General features: G+C 53.9%; 1 protein-coding gene across 2 annotated transcripts; it reads right to left on the bottom strand.

Moving 5' to 3' along the window:
- Positions 1-1,050: 1,050 nt before the first annotated feature.
- Positions 1,051-21,857, bottom strand: ZBTB47 (zinc finger and BTB domain containing 47). Of its 2 annotated transcripts, none has more exons than XM_005229537.3 (6): positions 21,404-21,857; positions 10,246-11,616; positions 6,850-6,997; positions 6,134-6,249; positions 5,589-5,733; positions 1,051-5,443 (listed from the first exon to the last, which is right to left on the bottom strand). In XM_005229537.3, the coding sequence occupies exons 1-6, from the start codon at positions 21,404-21,406 to the stop codon at positions 5,076-5,078; spliced, it is 2,151 nt and encodes a 716-aa protein (XP_005229594.1). In that variant the 5' UTR covers positions 21,407-21,857; the 3' UTR covers positions 1,051-5,075. The 2 variants fall into 2 exon arrangements, with proteins under 2 accessions (XP_005229594.1, XP_027642548.1); XM_027786747.2 differs by lacking the exon at positions 21,404-21,857 and adding an exon at positions 13,051-13,107.
- Positions 21,858-23,111: the final 1,254 nt, after the last annotated feature.

Below are 23,111 nucleotides of genomic sequence, written 5' to 3'. Positions count from 1 at the left end.
GTGGGGAAATAATTTCTTCTTCCATTACCTTCCCAGTATCAATGCTGATGTTAGCTGGCAAGGTTCCTACCACTCCATTTTAAACCAATAAAGGCACTGGGTGCTTTTGGATGGGCTCCTTGGTTTCCCCACTGCTGAAAGAGCAGCTCAGTGAGCCCAGCTCATAGCTCACACAAACCTCATGGAGCCGTAGGACCCAGGACCTCAGCCCTCACCCCGCCAACACCCCCAGGACTGTAAGAACTGAGCCCCTTCCTCTATCCACTCATCCCCCTTCCCCAAAAAGCTATTTTTCTGTTGGCCCCACAACAGTCTAGTTGTCTCACACACATGCACGCACCTCCCACCAAACCCAATGCAAAGTCTGTAACATGTGAAGCAACGGCAGCAGCCAACATGCCCATCTGACTCCTCATGCAATTGCCTGAAAAGAGTCTTAAAAAAAAAAAAAAAAAAAGCAAAGCAAATAAAAGTAACAAAAAAAGTGGTGGAGCTTTAGGTTTTCTTTTATAAAAGACAATTCGTTTATTGATTCAGTCCTTCCACTTGCAACCTCTTTGGTAACAGTCGTAACACTTCCAGACTGGGAGAACACAGTGGAAAGGCCCAGTTCTGACCTCTTACCACTTTCAGAGCTCAGCAACCCCTGATGTGCCTTGGTGAGAGGTCAAAAGCAGGTTTCAAAGCACGGCCAAAGACCTGGCCTCTAGGGACAACCCAAACCAACCTACCCTACCCTACCGTGACTCATCTTGCTCGTGGGTAGCCCAGAGAGCAGCCCCAGCACTCCCTGGCAGAAGATGGCTCAGGATGGGGGTGCACGTTGGACCCTTGGTGCCAAGGCTGACTGTGAGCTGTGCCCTGGAAGGCAGCTTTGATGCACCTCTTGGAACCTCCCAGACATTGGCCAACGGGGCCATCAACAGAGCAAGACTCACCCATTCCTGCAGGAGGCAATGACTTGCCCCAGTTGGCCCCATGCTGATGGACTAACCCAACCATCTCGGCCTCCCCCTCATCACACCGTCCCAAAGAGAGTAACTGCTGTACTTGGAGTTAAAGATAAACATATATTGATTACACATGGTCATAAAAAAAAAAAAAAGGAATAATAATAATACATTTCCTAGAACATTACTTAAGATGCTTCCGAAAAGCATCCAAGCTTCCCCTCCCCTCCCCGCCTTCCCTTATCTATACAGAATAAAGTGCTTTGTTTAGTTTGTTCACACTAGTAGAGCCACCAATACACTCTTTAACTTGGCATGTTTGGGCAACCGATACTGAATGCCGTAGAATAAACAGAGCCAAACACCAGGCATGAGAAACTAGTTTTGAGGCAAGTGCTTGGGGTTTCATTAGTTTCCTTCAAGTTCCATGCTACTGAGGTTGTTCTTACTCCAATTTTTCCCTCGTTCTAATTATTATTTTCTTCCTTTAGCAAGTTCGACCCAACTCCCGTCATGGTTACGTGTCACTAGGCAGGGCTGCGCGTGGGGAAGCTCTCTCCATCCGTGTGAACAAAGGGTGTCTGTCCGTCCATCCTTCCCTCTCGACTTCGGCCAAACCAAGAGTTTGATCAGTGGAGTTGTCTAGCAGCGGATGCTCGTCTCTATTGCACTGTCACAGCCGTTCCCACCTGCCGGCCGTCCATCCATCATCTCCTTCCCACCGCGCTGGGGTTATGGCTGTGGTCCGAAGGGCCAGCTGTGCCTCACGCATGTGATGAGGCTAACTGGTCTGTGCTACCAGGCTCCTGGGATCTATAAACCAAAAATGACCCTCCCCACGTGACTCCCTCCCTCCCCAGAGTGCAAATGAAGGGGGGGGGGGGGCAAAATTACAACCCGGACAGGTCTGGGGTTAGGCGCATGGGCAGAGCTGTCAGCTGAATGTTGCGGCATATTCATGAACTGCGTAATGGAAATCAAGCTCCTCTCCACCCTCGCGGTCTGCCAAAGAAGGGATGTGAGAGATTAAGGTGCAAGAGTTAAAAAAAAAAAAAAAATAAAAATTTTAAAATAAAACATTAAAAGCTTGAAAACAACAGACCCAACTCCCCCGCCTTCCACCCCGTCTAACCCAACAGGTGCCAACAGGGCCGACCGGGATGGATGCAGGATGAGACGCTGCAGGAGCGTCTTGTTTGAGCTCTTAGTACATTAACGAAAACCAGACATGAAGAGACACATTGTGGCCAAGTAAGGGTGTAGACAAAAGGGCTCGGAGACCATGTAGGACTCCTGGGAACTGCCCAGGCCTTGGAGAGGGGAGGGAGCAGCAGGGATCTGGTTCTCCAAAGTGCTGTGTGCATGGTCACATCTCGACGTCTCCAAGTGGCTCTATGAGCAGGCTCTCGAAGGGGATCGGACGCGGCTGGGATCAGTCACTGGGCTTTCCACTGGCTTCTAGCCTCAACGAGGTGCTCTCATCTCACAGTGCCATCCAAGCGGGACAGGTCCTCACTGGGAGAAGATCAACTGGGACAGGGAAAGCCACCTCCAGGTGAGCAGTACAAGGGAGCACATGTTGGCGTGGGTGTTTACTTGGGGGGAGAAGTCTACCAGCCACACAGGCTGGTGGGCTCCATCACAGGAGACCACACAGGCAAGGTAAGCCCTTCTTGGGGTGCAGTGCCCCCATCTCATCTCAAGGCTGAGTGTGAGGGGATAGAAGCACAAGACAGCCCAAGTGGATAGGATCTGGGAGACAGGGGAAGAGGAGACAGCACAGACCACTCTACTGAGGCTCTCCAACACCTCCAAGGGTATCATTGAACACTTCTCTAAAGCAAACATCTTCCAGTCTGGGTCACGGTCCCTTCAGAAACCCAATGGCCCCAAGAGCTGAGTGCCCGCATCCCTCATGGGTGTGTGCTTGAGAAGAGTTTGCACCATCCCAATAAGCCCCAGGGTCATGGAGGAAGGAGAGCAGAGAAGCCTTTGGTACCCATCTGAAAAGGTCAACACAGCAAGGCAGCTCTGCCATAGCATCCTCCTTTTGCTCAAAGCAGATGGAGATGAGGGTAAGCTTACTGGTACTGACAGCAGTGCTGGAGGTCCACAGGATCCCAGCCAACATGAGGATGAAAAGCAGTTTGTTGCTCCAAAATGCTAACATTCACAACAACAACCAGCTTTCCACAGACGTCAGGCACAGGGCAGGCACCGCTCAGCAGGAGGGGACACCAGCCACCTAACCCGTCACCTCAAAGAGCACCCAGGCAAAGAGCAAGTGCTCCCCTGTCCTGCCCCTACCAGGCTAATGCTCCTGCACGCCCCTGGTCAGCAAAGCCCCTGCGCACGTGGCTGAATCCCCCCATCTCTGCAGGGACAGCCTCACTGCTGCCCAACTGCTTTGCTGACTTGGTCCAGGAGATGAAGCACCAAGACTCCTTGCAGAGCCAGATGTGGCTCGATGCCCCCAGCACCCTGCCATCACCCAGAACAAGGTGCAAATGAGAAAGGCCTCCTACAGCCTGCTCACTGCCCTCTCTTCCTTCCTGCCTACCAACTGCCCTGCTCATCACCTCCTTCACAACCTGACCCACCATCCGCACGCATCCACAGCACTGGCCTTGGGAGCAAAGCACCAGCTGCAAGGCACCCCACCTCTCGGCCAGCATCTCTCTGCCCGTGCTGGATGCTGTGCAGCCAGCCCCTGCAGCGCTCCCAGTTCCCCTGACCCCAAAGGGGGCACTTTCCGAGGCAGGGAGACCATGAAACTGTGGTCAAGCCAACACCTGGCACCCCAGGGCAGAAACTCAGCTTGGATGCCAGCCTCCAACACAAAGGTAACAACAGCGAAGCCTTCCTCTTCTCCTCTGCCAGCATGAAGCCAGCCTGCATAACTGAAACCGAAGACCAGCTCAACTTCAACAAACACAACGTGGTCAGAGAAGCACTAGCCAACACCGTGGGGCATCACCAAAGCAACCACAACCTTCACCAGTCCCCTGTGGTCCCCTCAAGCCAGGGCAGAGCAACAGATGCCAGCCCCACAGGGGGAGGCAAAGCTTGGGAGAGCGACACAGGCAACATGCTGGAGGATGGGACATCGCCATCAGGCTGAACGCGGTCTTGCTTTAGCTCTGTACCTTGCAATGGGACCCAACCCAGGGCTCACCCATCAGTCAGGGGTTTATTCAAATTGTTAAGGCACTATTCTGGGCCGATTCTGCCGAGTAACAGCGGTGTCCTGCTTCTCTGTCCTAGGCCACCCTCCCACTGGTCCTGAAGCCATCGGAGCTCTCCCAGGGACACCTTGCCAACTCCTGAGCATCCCCAGAAGTCCAGCTCCTGCTGGGATAAGCAGAAAGGGCACGCCAGAGCCCAGCTCCCCTAGGACACCCCAAAAATGATCGGACAGCAAGCTGCTGCTGCCCCAAGATGCAACACTGGTGTTTGTGCTTTTGCCCATTGAGGAGGAAAAGCTGTCGCGGGGAAGGAAGACATGTTGAGGGCTGCTAACAAGAGCGGGCTGATGGCTTTCCAACAGGGACATCTGCTCGCTTGCCGCGGGCCACCAGGGAGAGCAGATGGGGCCAGCGGGGGCTCCTCTGTGGTGCCCACCTCTCAACCTCTTGGGAAAAGAGCCTGAATTGAAAGACCAGATTTACAGTACGGGGATTCAAGCACCACTAGCTAGATTTCAGCTTGTCATAAATACTGAAGTGCTGGTAGGCAGTCATTCGGCTAGCGAGCAGGCGCACGACGCCGGTGAGCTCAACCCTGGACTGTGCAGCATCTTGCTCCTCCGAGCCTCGCCAGCATCCCGGCATGAGGATGAAGCTGATGCGCAGGAAGGTGAAACAAGAAAGTGATGCCTATCACCTACACCCTTACGGACGGACAATGGCTCCCCCCGCAACACCCACAGTCCTCGGGGGGAAGGCTTCCTCCTGCTACCCCTCTCCGTGGAGAATGACGGGTGAGAAAAAGGGAAAAAAAACCCCAAAACAACCCCAAAACGAGGAGGAAGGGGGGTAGAGAGCAAGCGAAGCCTTGGCTCCCCGGAGGGAGGCGTTCCCGAAGGGCAGAGCAGTCCGTGCGGGCACAGGGCTGGAGTGGGGGCACCTAGTTGTTGTTCGAATTTATCCTCCCTGCGGGAAACAGGGGAGGGGGTGGTGGTAGGTGAGGAGGAGGAGGGAGGGTCTGTGGAAGAGGATGGAGCAGCGGCAGGGGCAGGGGGGAGACGCCAGGGCCAGGGGGCAGCGGAGCCAGGCTGGCGGTGGGTTGGGGGGCGGCTGTGTCCGAAGCCAAGGGGTTGCTGACGCGGAAACATTTCTCCTTGTGGGCTTTGAGCATGTTAGAGAAGCGGAAGCGTTGGCCGCAGACGTCGCACGGGTACGGCTTCTCGCCTGTGTGGGTCCGGCGGTGCCGCTTCATGTTGGGGCGGCTGGTGAAGCTTTTCCCGCAGATCTCGCAGATGTAGGGCTTCTCACCTAAGGGATGGGGGGGAAAATGGATGAGAAGCTGGTGACTGGGCTGGTCCCACCCCCCCAAACTCCATCCTGTCACCCACCCGAGGATGCTACTACCCCCATCCCATGGCTCTTTCCCGCAGGGGGAAGGGCAGGGAGCTCTCACCCGTGTGTGTCTTCATGTGCTCATCGAAGTACTGCTTCATGTTGAAGTCCTTGCCGCACCACTGGCACATGAACTGCTTGTGGCCAATGTGGATGCTCATGTGGGAGCGCAGCTGGTACTTGTACTGGAAGCGCTCGTTGCAGTTCTGTGGGGGCAAGAGGGGGACGAGCTGCTGACGAGCACCCAAAACACCCCTCTCATTCCCCCTGATCACCAGCATGTCGGAGCAGTGCAGAAATCACTTCCCCCCAAAAAAACCCAAATCAAATAAATGGCTTTTTTGGGGCATACTCAGCCACATTTGCAAGCTGGGTGGCCTGGCGGTAGGATGCAAGGTCCAGGCACTGGAGGGACAGATCCTGGCACTGGACAAGTTCCATCAAACCAGGAGGGGATGCAAGGTTTGGAAGAGCGTGGGAGCATCCCTACAGCTGCACTGGCTCAAAGCATGGGGGAAGCCCCAAGAAGTGGAAGATCCTTCCCCAGATCAGGGGTTATGTCCTTGTTTAAGGGGATGCAGGGTGGGGCGACACACAGCACCTTACCTCACATTTAAAAGGCTTCTCCCCAGAGTGCTGGAGCGAATGGACCTTGAGGGACATGCTGCGCTTGAAGGACTTCCCGCAAGTCTCGCAGGTGAATGGCATGTCCTTGGTGTGAGCTGAAGTGGAGAGCAGCAGGGTCAGGTGCCCTCTCAGCACCTCCAGCATCCACCGCCCCCAGTCCCACTGCCGCTCTCAACGCCAGTGCCCAACCCCAGCAAACACAAAGCCATCTCGGGAAGATGTGCGGCAGCAACATTTCAGGTACTTCCCTAACTGCCTGCCAAAACCCCCTTTTATTTTCATCTCCTTGGTGCCTGCAAGCCTCAGGGACCCAACCACCGCTGACACGTGCAATTTGCTTTTCAAAGCCCAGCACTGGTGTGGTCTGGTCCTCTTTTACAAGGGAAGGGTAGTTACACTTCAAACCCTCCTTTGATCACTTCTGAGGTCTTTTCTTCTGGTTAAATTAAATAAATGAGACTCTCCGGCATCACACCTGATTGCTCCAAACTCAGATCTCAGCAGATACACGTTCAGCATTAATTACCAGGCCAAATTTCAAGGCCCCTGTGTTGAGGTGAGAAAGCTCACCCAAGAATAAGCTCAGTCCAAAACTCCCAACACAACTGCAACAAACCCTCACCCTTCATTGCCAAAATGATGGATGAACACCCCTAACGAGTTCTCCCCATGGCACCAATGCCTCCCGCACTCACCAACCATGTGTTTGCGCACGTGTGCCATGGTGTAGAACTTCTTCTCGCAGATCTCGCAGGAGAACTTCTTCTCAGCATAGCCATGGACAATCTTGTTGTGCTCGTGGAGGGACCAGAGCTTCTTGAACCCCTTCCCGCATGTCACACACTGCAAGGAGAGAGTGGATGGGTAGGGAAGCAGGGGAATGTGCCCAGGTACCACCAACATTTTCATTTTAGCTGGCTATCAGCTTCATCCTTTGAAAAGGAACACGACTATGAAACCTACAGCTAAAGTACCACAAAAAAAACCCCAACGACCACCCAGTCTGCTATAGACCTTGCCACTTCAAAATCTCCAAAACTCAATTTTCTATCCATCCGATAAGGAAGGGATAATGACTTTCCAGGGAAGGACGTGGCATCTTCATTGACAGCTGCTTAGGACTGGCATAAACAGCAGCTAATGCACCAAGACCCTGTTCCCAGCTGGGGATTTTATTCTTGCACACAAAGCTTTCACATAAAAAAGAAACCAAACAACCCTCTGTGCATTAGAAGGTTGCAAAGACTATAGGAACAAGGAGAAACTCAACCCAGGGCAGTGCAGCTTCAGTCTTCAGCAGATATTACGGATAGTTCATCACTAAGTGAGTTTCCCAAACGTATCCAAATAGACCAAAATGGACCCAAAACCCAGTCCATCAGCACAAGCAGAACAACATGATGTGCCAAGCCTCCCCCAGGGAGTTATGGTAGAGATTTGCTTCAGCTCCAACAAGTCCGATGCTTCTCTGCAAGTTCTCAGGGAAAGCTCCAACTTCAGCATGAGATCTGTTTGAAGCACGTGCGATCAGTTCGGTGCTTGGGGCAACACAGGAGAGCGAAGCCCACACAGGGAACCTTTGCTGGAGTGCAGGGATGGCAGGCAGCACCCAGCCGAGGACGCTGCCAGGAGCCAAGGGTCTTTCTTCCCTCCAAACGTCAACTTCCCCTTCATCTCTCCATGACTCATCTTCCTCTCGGCCAACAGAGATAAAACCATCCCTTCTCCTTGCAGATGTGTTGGGAAAATAATTTCATGCCTGGGAGGCATCTCACAACAGCGCACTGAGCGGTACCAGCCTGGGGAGGGATTCCGCCAGCTTTTCCTCCTGCCCACAGGAACAGATGCTCGTTGATGAGATTCAACCAAATTTTGCACTGAATGAGGCTGTGACACCATGGAAAATGTGCCATTATGCCATGTAGTTACAGTATCTCTCTCTATATAGTCATATTTAGGTGCCTGAGAGGCAAAATTAGGGTCACAGAGGCATTCCCAACACTCATCTTCTTCATCTTGCCACGCCTGAATATCACCATGAGTAGTCCTCTGAGCTTTACTGTTCCTTGCTGTACATTTCCACGCATCAGAACAGTTATATCTCTGCTTTAAAAGATACTTCAGGACGAATTCAGGACCAGAACCTGACAGCAAAAACACACCAATATCCATTTTCTCCACTTAAAATGAAAAAGGCTACAGGGAAATTTTAAAATTAAAGGTAGAAGGAAAGCAGGAGGTGTAGGAAAGCCCCCAGGCTGGAAACAAGTACCCTGGAGGGCTGAGCTCTGTTATCCTCAGGTACTGCAAAAATGCATCACTCAAAAAGGTGGAAGTCATATCCAAACGAGGGGAAAAATAAGAAGATAAATTCTCGCAGGTTAAGAGGAAAACCATACTAAAGCTGGCCAAAAAAAAAAAAAAAAAAGACTTTGAAAAACAACCCAATGAAGCAAAGGATGAATAATTCTTCATGCAGTGGGGCAGGATGCTCATTACGGTGTCTGTGGGCTGTGGATGGCAATGGGAATGATCACAGGGAGTGAGAGGAAGCCTAACACCTGAAGAATTATAGGTGAAGTTTGGGAACAAAAACAGGGAAAAAAAGGAGCAGATCTGAGTGGGATAAGAGGGATGGTCCCTCCATGGATCTGGTTAAAAGACAAGAAATAAAGACTGTCCATTATAGGTATAGAGTAAAAAACCCACTATCCCTCTTCCATCCAGCTATAATTCCATGGTATATTGATTAAGTTATTCAATATTATCAGAGCAAATGGAGTGAATTTGGCTATTTGTAAAATTAAAAATGCTCAACTAAGTAAGAGGTAATGATCCACATTTTCTGCAGGAGGAGGTCACCACATGGGCAGTCGTGGTTCATCCTATTCAGAAATGACCTGAAAAAGGGATAGAAGCAGGGGAAAAAAAACAGTGAAGTGACAGCCCCATGTTATTCATCAAGAAAGCAGATGAGGCTGAAGAAATGTTTCAGGAATACACATTTCTAATTGCATAGGCTTTATGATAGGCTCCGAAACAGCTACCACCACACAGGTATCGGAGCTGCACTCATCCATTCTGGAAAAAGCATCCAAAAAAAGCAATCCCAGGACCATGAATTTTTCAGGAAGATGCACCAAAGGGTCATGCAGGCAGCAGCTCCTTCACCTGCTTGAGCCAGGACCGCCTCTGCCTCTGTATTCCCCGCATGCCCCAATGCCAAGATCTGCTTCGTTCCCCATTTTATTTGGGGTGCCATTGGCAAAGGGCTGCAGTAGCACTTGGGTTGTGTTACTTCCATCTAGGAGAGCCACAAGATCATTTAAAATCCGCTTGCTGGCAGGAAGGACGATGGTCAAAGCTCTCCAGAAGTTGATATTTTTTTAATTAGTAGCAGCAGTGTCATGCAAAATAGCTCATCAGGGATTAGGAGATGGGTTGCGGGGATCTGCAAGAACACAGATGTTTGCTGCTCTGATGGGATGCCTACCTATCCCCCCAAAACTGCACTAATTTAACACAGTTAATTTGCAAACACAGGATCTCATTAGCATTAGGCAAAGGACACACTGAGCCCGAGCCGCGCATGGATGTCAAAAGCATTCGGAAATTTGCTAATACGCAAGCTAAAGAGCACAAAAGGCAGATTAAAACCATTTTAGCTCATGTCAGCAAATCTTTGAATTAAGCTAAATTGGTTTCAGCCTGGGTGGGAACGGCTGGAGTGTGTCTCCATCGGGGCTCACAATGTTTTATCCAGATTAACTGAATAAACTCAAAGAAAAATTACTGCATGTTTCTACCCGGCCAGCCAAGGGGAAGCCACAGTCCCCCAGCACAAATCCTCCGGTCCCACACCACCGTGGGACCCTCCTGAGCCGGAATACCAGTCACGGGTGAAGTAAGGTTCCCTCCTGTCTGCCATGGGCCAACCACATCAAAAAGCTTATTTGAGCATGAGCCTGTCCCATGGTGTAGCTGGGTGGCATGTCCTCCACGGTAGGTAGGATGTCCCACCATGGTGGGATGCTCCTTCTTGGGTGGGATGTCCCCCCCCCCTTGGTGGGACATCCCCGGGGCTGGCTCACCTGGATGTTCTTCTCGCAGTCGGTCTGGTGGTGCAGCAGCAGCTCACTCTCCAGCAGGAACCGTTTGCCACACTTGTCGCAGATCTGCATGCGGCTGTGTGTGACGTTCATGTGCTTCTCCAGGTACCAGCGGTTGTTGAAGACCCGGGGGCACTTCTTGCACGGGTAGTGCTGCTTCTCCTCCAGCTTCACCTTCTGGCCCAAACTGTCCTGTTCCTTTTTCCTCTTCCTCCCTCGCTGGCCTTCCTCTTCCTCCTCCTCCTCCTCTTCCACCTTGGCAATCTCCTGGGACCTGGTTGCCATGGCAGGTTTGGTGGCTTTGGAAGCTCGGCTGCCTCTGCGGGGCTGCCCACCCTTTTCCCTTTTCACCTCCAACGCGTCTTCATCGTCATCGTCATCGTCCTCTTCTTCTGTCGTCTCCTCCAGGTCTTCCTCCTCGCTGTGCTCCTCCTCCTCCTCCTCACCCACATCTGCATCCTCCTCCTCTTCCTCCTCCTCCTCCCCTTCCTCATTTTCCTCCTCCCCATCCTCCTCTGTGTCACGCCCATCACCGTCAGGTCGCCCCATCACGGCTGCCTCGCTGGTGGCTGCCTTCCCCTCCATGCCCTTGGAGACATTGAGGGTCTGGTTGTTGAGGTTCACCTCCACGATGATTTGCTCCCGGTTGTACGAGCTCTGGTTGTCCAGGTCCTCCTCGGACTCCTCGCCCTCCATCTTACAGACAGCACCTGGACCACCGTCCTTCTCCTCCTTGTAGTACTGCTTGGCTGGAACAGGGGGGAGCGCCCCACCACCTGCTCCGTCCTCCACCCGCACCGAGTAGGGGTCGTTGCCCTCCCGGGCGTAGATCTTGGGGTGGGGGGCATCCACCTCCTGCTTGATCTCGCAGTAGTACGGGGGGGGTCCAGCACAGCCCTCAGCGGGCAGGGCCATGTCGGCGGCCAGGCTGAGCGAGCGGGTGTCGAGGAGGTCCTGGCAGGAGGAGGCAATGTTGTTCATCTGCAGCACGGCAGCCGCGTTCAGCACATCCTGCACATTGCAGGAGTTGACGAGGAGCTTGGAGGTGTAGATGAAGTTGAGGATCTGCTGGAGGCCCTGCGAGGTGAGGGCCTCCAGAGAGAGCTCCACGCGCTGCAGCTGCTTGTTTTGGGTGAAGAGGGAGTGGAAGAACTGGCTGTAGGCTGCCAGGACCCCCTTGTGCGCTGGGAAGATGCTCTTGTGCTGCACCAGCACGATGTCCACGTCGCACAGGTCCGGCTGAAAGAGGCGCTGCTCGTTCAGTCTGTCCATCAAACACGTGAAGTGGAGGGCTACATCCTCCACCAGGGAGTACTCAGCCGAAGGGTAGTCAGTCGTTTTTTCGACTATCAGCTGTGGGGAGGAAGGAAATAAAATCATTCAAGAGGGTTCTTTCCCCAGGAAAACACCCCACCCAGGCATGCCACCCATCCCTGTCCATGCATCCAAAGTCAGGGATGCCAACCAAGAAGCTCCACCACCAGCCCCAGCTTCAAAACACCGAGAAGCTCTACTACTAAGCCCACCTTGGAGACACCAACCAAAAAGTTCCACCACTAGCTTGAGTCCAGGAGACTCAACCATGGAGAAGAAAGCCCAACGAAAGGACAGGCCGAGGCCATACGAGCACTCACTGACATCTCTCCAGCCTGGGTAGGAGGCACCATGGCCACCCCACCACCAAGGCAGTCCAAAGCCTGGCTGAGCTGTCCACACTCATGCAGAGGAGACGTCATGCAGCAGAGGGGATGCCTCAACCTCCCGAACCAGATGGAGACCCCAGGGGGACATTTGCCCAGCACAGAAAGCCGATTTTAGGCACCAGCTGAGATTTAACCCCCCAGATAGAAGGAAATTAGCATTTTAAACCTCCCTGCTCTACAAGATAATTACATAAAACACAATATTCTTTAATATTTGCCAAAGTACGCCGCATGCTCAGAGTCACGTTAGCAGTCACCTCGCTAGCTGGATTCACCGGGTTGATTTATGCACTTTTTTTTTAATGCCTATTTTAAATCGCCTGGGGAAAGGCACTACCTGGAAAAATTCATATCAGGGAGCAGCATCCCCAGGCTGGGAAATGCCGTGACTGCCAATGTTCCCCAGGCTGCGTTTGATGGATATTTAATTTAGCTCACATGTATTTTGCATGGTGCAGGCCCCGTCTGGACGTTCATCACCTCTCCTGGCAGTACCTGAGCCCCAGGGTGGGTTTGCCAGCTGCATCCCAACTGCAAGCGCTATCCCATGCCCTAGATCCTGATCCTGTATTGAAAAGTAGGTGGGATAACCCCTTTCCCTCTGCTTCCCATTGGCTTTCCGTGCCGAATTCATGGATGGGGATGGATCTGGCCACTTGAACATCCTCTTTCCCCACCATTGTGGGATGTGACCAAGGCCGCAGTGCAGAACAGTGGCAGAGATGGAAGCTTCAACCTGCCAGGTTTTTCCTGCACCTCCTGCTCCAGAAAGAGTTTCTCAACTCCCATTTTTTTCTGGGACAAAAGACAACTCTTGATCAACACACGAATTCCAGCAAGACACATTCTATTTGTCTTTTTTTTTTTTTTTGTGAGCCAAAGGCAAAAGCACACACAGACAAAAATGCTTAAATAATAAAAAAGGGTGTTTTCTTCTCTGTTTTCTCAACAAGCAAAAAAACCCTTTCCCCCTCCCTGCCAAAATTTTTCATTTTCACTGAATTTCTGCTCTGAAACCAACCCGCCCAACCAACAGGGTCCTCAGTTTCATGTGGCCCCAGAAAGCCCCAGCAAACATTCGCACCTGGGGAAAACAGGGACAAACCAGCTCCTCTCCAAGCCCTTGGCTCTTCAGCCTGCAGCGGGGTAAAGAGGTCGTAAAGGAGAGGGGTTTATATCTATTCCCATATATATTTTTATGCAAGTTTCTCTATATAGATTTCTATAACTTTTGTATTTCATCTATTCATTTATATATAGTTAATCTCTTCATATATATACGCAAATGCATAAATATATAAATAATTAAACACTCTTTATATACACATTTATTACAAAATGCTGCATCCCAGCTGGAATATCCACCTACCCCCCCACTCTCTAAGCCTCGTGACTGCCAAGGACATTTCGACAAGAGGAACTTGGATGGCTCAGCCCCCCCCCAAGATGCACAGAAAATAAATAACAATATAATAAATATCGAACGCTTAAGAGACAGCAAGCTTTCAGCAGAGTGGTTTGCTGTTTGCCACGGACTCTCCTGCTTTGCTTTCACTATGAAAAAAAAAGGGGAAAAAAATGAAATTCAGGTTTTTGCTCCTGGGATCCATCCCACCTCGCTCCCCATAGAGGATGCCCCAAGCTCGGCACGGCCACAGCCACGGAGAAGCGGGTGCAAAACATGAGGAATTGGGTCCAGCGGGCGGCATCACCTCTGCACAGCCCAGCCTGGAAAAAAAAAAAACCAACTGATTTTTTTTTTTTTTTCTCCGGATCAAGGTTTTTTGGCAAAAAGGGGCTGATCCCTCACCCAGTGCCGGGGCTTGCCAGGCAGTTCTAATCAGTCCCAGCAGCGGCAAGGACAATGCGTGTCTTGGCTGCGTCCCGTCAGTGACTTCAGCCCGGGCTTGTCAGTGGGAGGTTTTTGCTCTTTATTGCTATCAGATGCTTTTCGTGAGCTCGCCTGGAGCTGGAGCCCCAGCCAAGGCAAGAGGCGCCTGCCGGGGTGAGATCCCAGGAAAGACCCCAGCTCGCCCCAAAACATCCCTCTGGCAGCTCCCATCCCTGCCACTCCACTGCAGTGGAGAAGGCCAATTAATCGGGATTAATGGGACGGTTAAATACATCACCCTTCCCCTGGGAAAACACAAATGTTTTAAATATATAAATAAAAAAAATACAGACTCTAAAAATAATATATTAAAAATTACTTAATTTTTTTTAAAAAAAAACCCATCAGTTTTGCCCTTTTCCACCATCACCACCTTGGCCCTCCGGGTTGGTTTTGTCCCACCAGCAGCCCACCATGGCATGGCAGGAGCAGGTCACCCAGCCCATCTCCATCCTGAGTCTGGACTTGGGGTGCTCACTGGGTGCACCAAACCGGAGCGAACCCTACACCACCAGCCCCCACCATGTACCGCCAACCTCCACGCAGGGCCCTCGCATCGTCAGTGTTGGAAAAAAAATAACAACCTGCAAAAATTATTCGAAAGCAGCGTGGCTGCAAAGTTCCCACCCCGACGGGACGGCGGTGCCTCCAGACAGCCCTCCCTGCCTGACACTGCCCTCCAGCTCTATTTTAAGAGTGTTTTCAAGCACCCTTGCCAAAGCCCCATCCCAAAACGGCCAACAGGGTGGGAGGGAGGCCAGAGGATGGGGAGGATGCTGGGGGTGACTGGGGGACAGAGGGATGCGGGTCGGCGGAGCCCTGACAGCAGGGGATGCAAGGAAGAGGTAAGAGCAATATGGGAATGATGGCTGAAGAAGATGTTGATGCTTGCTGGCCCAGGGCAGCCTCTCCCCGACAAAGCCACCAAAAATCCTGCTATAGGAGATGGAGCCCAAGCACAGCCTTGCTCCCCTTCCACCCGTATCCCCCTGCATGCCTCAGTTTCCCTGAAGAGCCCCACCAAGACCCGGTCACATCCCTGGAATGGGGGCTGCTGCTGGATTTAACTCAATGTACTAAGACAAAATGCTGTTTATCTTAGCAGGTATTAAAGAGCTGGATCCCTGAACGCTCCTGCAGCAATAAAACAATCTGAGGACCAGCAGGTCGGCTCACCCTCAATATATTTAAAATCAAATCTGCAAACCCCCAGAAGACCATCTCCGACATTCACCGGCCTCTCCATTTATTTATTTATTTATAGCCATGTCTATCACCCTCATCACTGGAGCAGAGGACCACGAGTATCTCTCCTGTGTGAGCACAAGGATGGGGTTTGTGGGGCACAAAAAGCACATTCAGGCGGCCCCAGCGCCCGCTCCACACCGGGCGGAGCAGTGGGACCAGCTGCCCGCAAACCAGTTTCCATTCGGCACAAAACGTGGGGATTCCCTTCACATTTGTCACCCCCAAAACTCCCATGAAAAACAGCAATCTGCTTTTCCGTATCACCTGCAACCACCAAAACATTTTCTTACATTCAGTAAGAAGCTGCATTCAGGAAAACTGCTTTAATTAGTCACTGAGTACGACGTTAGCACTTGCTCCTCGAAAAAATACCCCAAACCCCCATGTCCTATCCTTGCTTTGAACACTGCTGCATTTCAGTGTGAAAGAGCTTGGCTGAAACTATCTGATGCCAAAACTTGACTTCTGTTAAAGAATGAAATAATGTTAAACCCCCATATTTTTACAGATTAATTCAAATGATACAAAGGCATATCTTAGAAATCCCAAAGATACCCGCGCTTCCAGTTTTAATCCCCAGCCCCCTACAACCTGCCCTCTGCTTTCAAGACCCTTGGATGAAACCTTCAGCCTTTTCTCCGTAGTTTTGAGGCTATAGAGATGTTTTTTTAAGAATAACATGATGCTCGCGCCTTCCCACAACTTCTGAAACCAGGATGCACCAAGATGAAGCCGCGCCAGAACCCGCAGCGCTGCCTGGACAGTACACATCCCATACATCACCAAAACCACCCATTTTTGGACCATGGCCATGCATGGAAACCTGGCAGTGGGGTAAACCACATCCCAACGTGCCCTTCCCTCGCCTATTGCCTACCTTAGCTGCTCCGCTCGCCCATCGCCTCCCTCCCCAGGGACCTCTCCCGCTGGTGCTTTGCCCTCCCGTGGCACCGACCTTGCCGGGGGTGGGGTTTGTTCACTTCTCCGACGGGTGTTTTTATTTAATTAGGGGAGGGTTGTCCGGAAAAACAAGCAGGAAAGGAAAACAATAGCTCAGCCGCAGCCCCGCCTGGCGAGGCGCCGGCCGACATGGCCCCAAGCACCCACCGCCAGCATCCTGCCCGCTGGGATGCTGCCGGGGCTGGACTGGGCACTCGCCACCATGGTCCCATCCCAGCTCCGGAGGCCACAGATGGCCACGTCCCTTAGGCTGGTGGTGACACCGTCTAATGCGGCGATTTTTTCCGTATGTGCTGTCTAAAAGACTTGAGGCTGCCCAAAATAGAGCCATATCCAGGCATCTGGAAGAGGAAGCAAGGGGAAGGGGCTCAGCGATGCTCCCAGAGCCTGTCCCACCCACCCCGGGGTGCCGGGAACCCCAAAAAACACCTCCAGCCTCTGTGCAAGTGAAGAAGAGCATTCAGCCTGGCTGGGGGACAGGCAGATGCTTCCCAGGGTTGGTTTTTTGTTTGGGTTTTTTTCCCTTTTGGTTGTTTTTGTTTTTAATAGCATCCAGCGTTTACAAGCTTCGGCTCAAAGATGCTTTTCCAGGGAGCAGCCTGGGAAGCCGGCAGCAGCGCCAGGCCCAGCGGGACCATCCTCAGTGTGAGGGAACAGGGACAAATCCTTCCCCCATCCTCATCCCTCTGCAGCTGAGGAGTCACCTCTACAAACAGGGAAAAGGTTCATTCGGGCTTTTCTTGTAAGCGCCGCCACGGCTGCCTGTGGCTTAGGGAGAGCAGGGGGATGGGGTGGGATGAGCAACATGAGGCTTCATCCCATTGGGAGCAGGCGCTGGCTTACAGCAGCACAGCCCGCAGAGGGTTAATGGCTGGTTGCTTGCTTATTTACTTTATATTTTTTTAATTTTTTTAACCCCACCAGCCGCTCTGGGCATCCTTCTCCTTTTCTTCCACGCACAGAGCTGCAAAGCCACAATGACACTTTGCAAGGACGGATGGAGAGGCCAACCTTGCCGTCACCCCCCCCCATCCCCAAACTGGTCCAGTGAGGCGACACTGCAAAGCTGCTCCTGGGGGATGCCACCACCACCACCACCACGCGATGGCATCGGGGACACCCACCAAGGGTGACAGTGCCCTCCACTGCCATGCCCTGAGAGCGGCTCAGTACCCTCAGTGTCCACCCTGACACATGCGAAGGTGAGCACTGTCCCCTGTGCAAACACAGCCTCCCTGCTGCAAAAATACTGAGGCTCCAGCCCAGCGCCGCATTATTTTCAGCCCAGGACAAGTTCCAGTCCCTCTGCTCCGGCAAGAGACTGGAGGCACCGAAACTGGGGTGGACGCACCCATCCATCTGCCCCTGTCCCCTCTGTCACGGCCAAAAGCCGTTCCTTTGGGTGCAGCTCAGCCAGACCCAACACGCGGTGCAAAGCTCTGCTGAGCTCTGCGCCAAGCCCGTAGTAGCAAGATCAGGCATTAAACCCCAAATGGATGCTACAGGATTTCGGCAGAGCTGGCATCCTCCTGGCAAATGCCAAATACAGCCGGGGCAGCCAGGCCATGGGTTCCCTGCCAGCACCTGGCACAGCCAGTGACACCCAGCTGATGGAGATGTCCCCAAGCCACCACCCTGGCACGGGAGCAGGCAGCTGGGCAGGATGCTGCCCTCCTGTCCGGGTGATGCAGGACCTCCCACAGAGTCACTGCTGGGGTGGAAGAGCCTGAGGGGGGACACACACACGTGCAAAGCCACTGTCCCCCCTCCCTCCCCTGCCTGAGAAAAACAAGCGGAGGAAAGATCGAGGGAGGAAACGAGGACAAAACCCAACGCTGACCTCCCCAGCCGGGCTGTCGGCCAAGCGGCTGCGCCAGGGGCCAGCCCCGGACCGCTGCCCAGCCCGGCGTGAGCCACGAGAGGCCAGGGAGGAGGCGAGCATCATCCCGTCAGGACCCTATGGGTGTCCCCAGGGCCACCACGGAAGGGGATGGATGCAGCGGGGCAGGCAGTGCGCTGAGCTCCCCGTAACTCATAGGACCTCCAGGAACCCCAAATTCAGTGCAGGGAGCGTGGACAGGTGCAGTGAGGCAGCCACCGTGCCGCTTGTGCGCAGCCTGAAGCCATCATGTCCCCAAGCCAGCCCCGATGCCACACAATGGCTGAGGAGAAGCCGAGATGCCCGGAAAGCAAGGTGCATGGATGCACAAAGCCTCCTGCCACGTGCTGCTGAATTATGCTGGCACCAGCCAGCAGCATCTCCCTGCCCAGCACCACGGTGCCCATCCCTAGGGAAGTCACCGTGACCTTCCAAGGTGGGAACCTCCAAGGTTTAGCTCCACACCCGGCTCTCATCAGACCCTAAAACCATGGCATTTTCTAACCCAACTCAAGACCACAACCTGCCAGAAAGGCCCAGGGCTGAGCCTCTCCCAGCATCCCGGGCAAAGCTTTCCATCCTGGAGCATCCTCTCCAAACCCTGGCACTGACCCCAGCTCCAGCTCCACGCTAAACCCAACCTTGACCGCACCTCTTTGGGAAGCACCAGCCATGTTTCTCTGGTCCATCCATCCTTCCTGCCCAAGAATTCAACATTTTTATGAACGTGCATTAAAATGGCTTTTTTTTAATCACGGCTGTCCAGCAAATTCAGCAGCTCGGGGAGCAGGGCTTTTAACTCACACAGCCCTGGCTCCGGGGAAAAGATGTAATCCTAAAAATAATAATAATAAAAGATAATTTACTGTTGTTAAATGCTCTACCCATCACATCTGTACCGCCACAGTCAGCCTCTCCCCATATACAAAGTCATCCCAGGGTTCACCATCAGGAGAGGCAGCCGAAGCACCGAGGTTGGCACCGAGGGGACAGAGGCCCTGAAGGACACAGGGACAAGCCCTCAGGTGTCCCCACGTGGGAAACCCGACAGGGCCAGCCCTGCACTGCAAATACTGCTCCAGCAACACAACATAATGTGTTTCCTTTAAAAACAAGAGGAAAAATCAGGGGCAGGTGGCACAGAGCCTGATCCCAAGCTCATCCTCCCCACTGGCATCTGCTCCTCCAGCCTTCCAGGGACCACAGAACCCATGGGACGTCCAGGCTGCAAACCACACAGGGGACCTAGAGAACCCCTTTTTTGGGGCCACGCAAACGTGGCAGCAAATTAAAAACTTCAGCTCCTGCTTTTCCTGGAGAGCACTTTGTCAGGGCCACCGCCACGTCCCCATCTAAAAAGGCTTAAACGCGGCAGCACACGAGAGCCCACGGTTTTCTCCTCCAGCCCGAGCGAGGAGGGAGCATGGGGAAATCAGCAATTCCCCCGAAACCTTCAAAGACCCTCTGATGTTTTGACACATTCAGTTCATCCGCAAAAGGTTTTCCCCTATTTTTCCTTCAACAGAAAAATCTGCATCTTAAAAATAACCAATATTTAATTGACTTGCCGGCAACCTCCTGTTTCTCCCTCCCTTTTACAAAGACGACACCTCCAAAGGCAGCAGCGGGTTATTTTTATGGAGGGGGTGACATGCCTCTCCTCCAGACACCAGACAGAAATACAAGGCCATTTATCTCACCCGACTCCGGCATTTGCTTGGTAATAACCTAACGCACCGTTAATTCCTCGCGGGGAGAACAAAGCTCCGCCGCGAAGCCAAGCGGGCGGCAAAGGGGACCCTCCGGCTACCCCGGCAAAGCCCCCAGCGCGGTGTCAGCCCAGCTGGCATCCCCAGGGAAAAGCTGAAACATCTGCACCAGCAAGGCTGCACCCCAGATCCAGAAAAATAAATAAATAAATAAAAATAATAATTAAAAAAATATATCCCTTAATATCTTTCCGAGGAGGATTTTTGCTCCGGAAAGCAAATTTTCCTCTGGTTCTTGCTGAGACCGCGTGTGGAGGAAAGGTTTAATTCCCAACTTTTCCCCTTCTTCCTCATCGGGCTGCTTGCTCGGGTGGGCTCCGGGCATCTCCATCCCCACCTCAGGGCACGAAACGCTCCCCAAAGCCACCCCGGAGCCCCAGCATCTCCCTCCGGAGAGGATGCCGGGGTGGCTCCAGCAGCGAGCCAACACCAGCAGGAATTTCGCAGGCCGAGGGCGGCCGGCCAGCATCAGCCCACCCCGAGCCCCGCTACCCCTGGTACCGCTACTGAGGGGTGCCCAGCCCCATCCCGGCACCCCAGCCATCATCTCAGGCGCCGGATCAGCGTCGTTCCTTTATTTTTCCAAGCTTGCACTTTCTTCCCCTTTCCGAAAAGCCGCTCCAATGCCTCCCGGGGTGTCATTCCGGGCATGGAGCCATCGGCGGGGCAATCGCAGCCCCGCACTTTGGGGCATGAAGGACACCGGGGTAGCGGGAACCAGGGTCTTTTGGCACGGAGCATCCCATGAGATGGCCCGTGCATCTTCCCAGCTCAGGCCTGCTCTCTGCAAGTCAAACTCAGGCCCCCAAAAGTCCGCCGGCCCCTAAAATAGGTCACTGCTGCGGGCCAGAGCCCCGCCGCGAGGCAGCCAGCCCCCTCCGTCATCAGTAGTGCGATTAATACTAATACTAATAATTTATTTTTTTTAAGGCCATGCACGGAACTCCCCCCCCCCCCGGCGGCGGGCGGGATGCTGCGCCCTGGGCACGGGCATCGCTCCGGCCGCCGGCCGAGCCCGGCATCCCCGCATCCCCCGGGAAAGGGGGTACGGCAGAGCCGGCGGGGCCGGAACTGGCAGGATGCAGGAGCCATCCGGGGAACGCGGCGCGGGCCGAGGGAGCGCGGAGCTGCCGCTGCGCTCCTGCAAGGCCGGCAAAGCCTCCGGCCTGGGCGACCAGGCGGCTCCAAAAGTTTCCACCCCCCCCAATAATCGCCGCGACCCCCAGACGGGAGCGCAGCGGTGGGCTGCACCCCCACCCCCCTTCAGCAGCACCATCGCCCCTTCAAGGCAGCCCAGGAGGCGGGCGAGCCCAGCCCCCCCCCCGCAAAACCAACCCGGGGGGGGGGGGGGGGGGAGCATTTTTAATGCCATTTTACCAAAGGCAGAACCTCTCCCCTTTGCACAAGGGGGGGCCCACGCACGCCCCCCACCAAGCCAAAGCGGCTGCCCGGGCGGGCTGCGCTGCCCCCCCCGCCTCCCCGGTGCACGGAGCACGCCTGGGTCGGCCATGCGACCCCCCCGCCGCCACCCCCCGCCCCCGCCAGGATTCGGGCAAGTTTCGGAGGCCCCTGCAAAGTCAGCAAAGCCCCGGGGGGGGGGGGGGGGGGGGGGGGGGGGGAAGGGGGAGAGAAGGGGGAAGGGGAAAATAAAAAAGAAGAGAAAAGGAAAAGGGGGGGTTGCAAGCTCTACCATTTTGATGCAAAGGTCTCCGCGCAAAGGAGTCCCGGTCCTCCTCCGCTTGCCTGGGGTTTTTGCTCTCCATGAAAAAAAAAGAAATGTTGGGTTGGGTGGTTTGCTGGGTTGGTTGCTTTTTTTTTTTTTTCTTTTTTTTTTTTTTTTTGGCTGGCTTTTTTTGCTGGTTTTTTTTTTTTTTTTTTGGAGGAGGTGGGGGGGGAAATTATCGCGCCGCTGCTGCCAGCCCTGCTTGCATCCCCCGTCCCTCTTTTCCTTCTTTTTTTCCTCCTCCTTTTTTCCTTTTTTTCCTCTCCCCCTTTTTTTCTTTTTTTTTTTTCTCCTTTTTTTCCTTTTTTTTTTTTTCTTTTTTTTTTCCCTCCTCTCCTCCTTCTCTTCTTCACCTCATCCTGCCCATCGCCATGTTAGCCCCTTTTAGGAAGACGGAGGAATGCGGAGCGGCGGCGGCTCCGGCTGCCAAGAGCCCCGGGGCCGCTGATTGGAGCCGCCGCATCAGATGGGGCCGCGGCTGCCCCGTTAAAGGGACAGGCACCCCCCGCCACACCGCCCACGCGCGGCCCGCCCCGCGCGCGACCCCCCCCGCCCCCCTTCCCCCGCCCCCACCCCGCACCCCCTCCCCGCCTCACACCTGCCTCTGCGGTGCAGCATCCCCCGGGAGCATCCTCTGCACCCCGCTGGGGGAAACTGAGGCACGGGGAGGGCTTCACCCCCACCCCCCCCCACCCCCCATATAAATCAAGAAAAAAGCAGGGAGGCTTTTGGGGGCGTAAACCCCCCAGTCTGGGGTGTCGTGGGGCAGCGCCACTTTTATTATTTATTTCTGGAGCGCTGTCCTGTGTGGGGAGGAAATGGGGATCCCTGGGGTGAGGGGGGTGTTAAGGCACATTTGATTTTACAAGGGGGGTGCTGATGGGTGGCACCCCAAAACCCCCTCAGGCCCCAGGGTGTGATATGTGGTTTACAGCCACCCCCCGATCCCACCCCCCCACCCACCCCACCCCACCCCAAAAAATAAAGTAGGGTTCATTATTTGCCCCCAACTCTGCTGGGATCTCCCCAATGCCAGCAGGGAAGAAGGGGTTTAGCATCCCAGTGCCCCCCTGTCCGGCCAGGAGCTGCGTCCCCCTAGACCCTGCATGCTGGGGACCGAGGGGGCAAAGCTGGAGCAGCTGGCCAGAGGGGCACCTTGCAGGGTCCCACACCTCCGACACTGGGACAAGCTCTGCCCATGGGCACTGGGCTTCACCAGCACAGGAGAAGACCCACGAGGTGCCCAACCAAGGCGTGTCAGGATGGTGACCACCTCCGAAACCCGCTCCTGCCCCCACCATTCCTGTAGATACCATCCAAAATGTTCAAGGTCGAATAAATTCCCTTCTGCCGCCCCAAAAGCAGAGAAACACAACAGCTCGCCAGGGCCCAGCGGGGCTGGGGGCATCCCCGGAGCCCCTGGGCTGCTCCATCCTTAGCCCACCTTCCTGGCTCTGTTCCTAACCACTCCCTGGTGCAGACATCAATGTGGTAACGTCTTGCACTTGTTTAGACTCTGCTTTGGTTGCTGCGTGCGGTAACTTCTTCCAGATGTGTAGGGCTCTACATAATGTTGCCTCGCCACGTCCTGCCTGTGCTGGGTTTGTTTAATATTTATTTTTCTTTTAATGCCCTTTCTTGCTCTCAACCCTGCTTCGCTCTATAGGAAAAAATC

This window comes from Falco peregrinus, chromosome 5 (genome assembly GCF_023634155.1).
Source record: "Falco peregrinus isolate bFalPer1 chromosome 5, bFalPer1.pri, whole genome shotgun sequence".
NCBI lineage: Eukaryota > Metazoa > Chordata > Aves > Falconiformes > Falconidae > Falco > Falco peregrinus.
The sequence above is the reverse complement of the archived record's forward strand: the minus strand, read 5'-3'. Positions and strand labels throughout refer to the sequence as shown.

Excerpts from the sequence above, each read along its gene's own strand:
- ZBTB47 (XM_005229537.3), bottom strand. Across the intron at positions 5,734-6,133 it reads AGAAGCCTTTTAAATGTGAG|AACTGCAACGAGCGCTTCCA; the intron begins GTAAGGTGCTGT and ends TTGCCCCCACAG. Across the intron at positions 5,444-5,588 it reads GCACATGAAGACACACACGG|GTGAGAAGCCCTACATCTGC; the intron begins GTGAGAGCTCCC and ends CCCATCCCTTAG.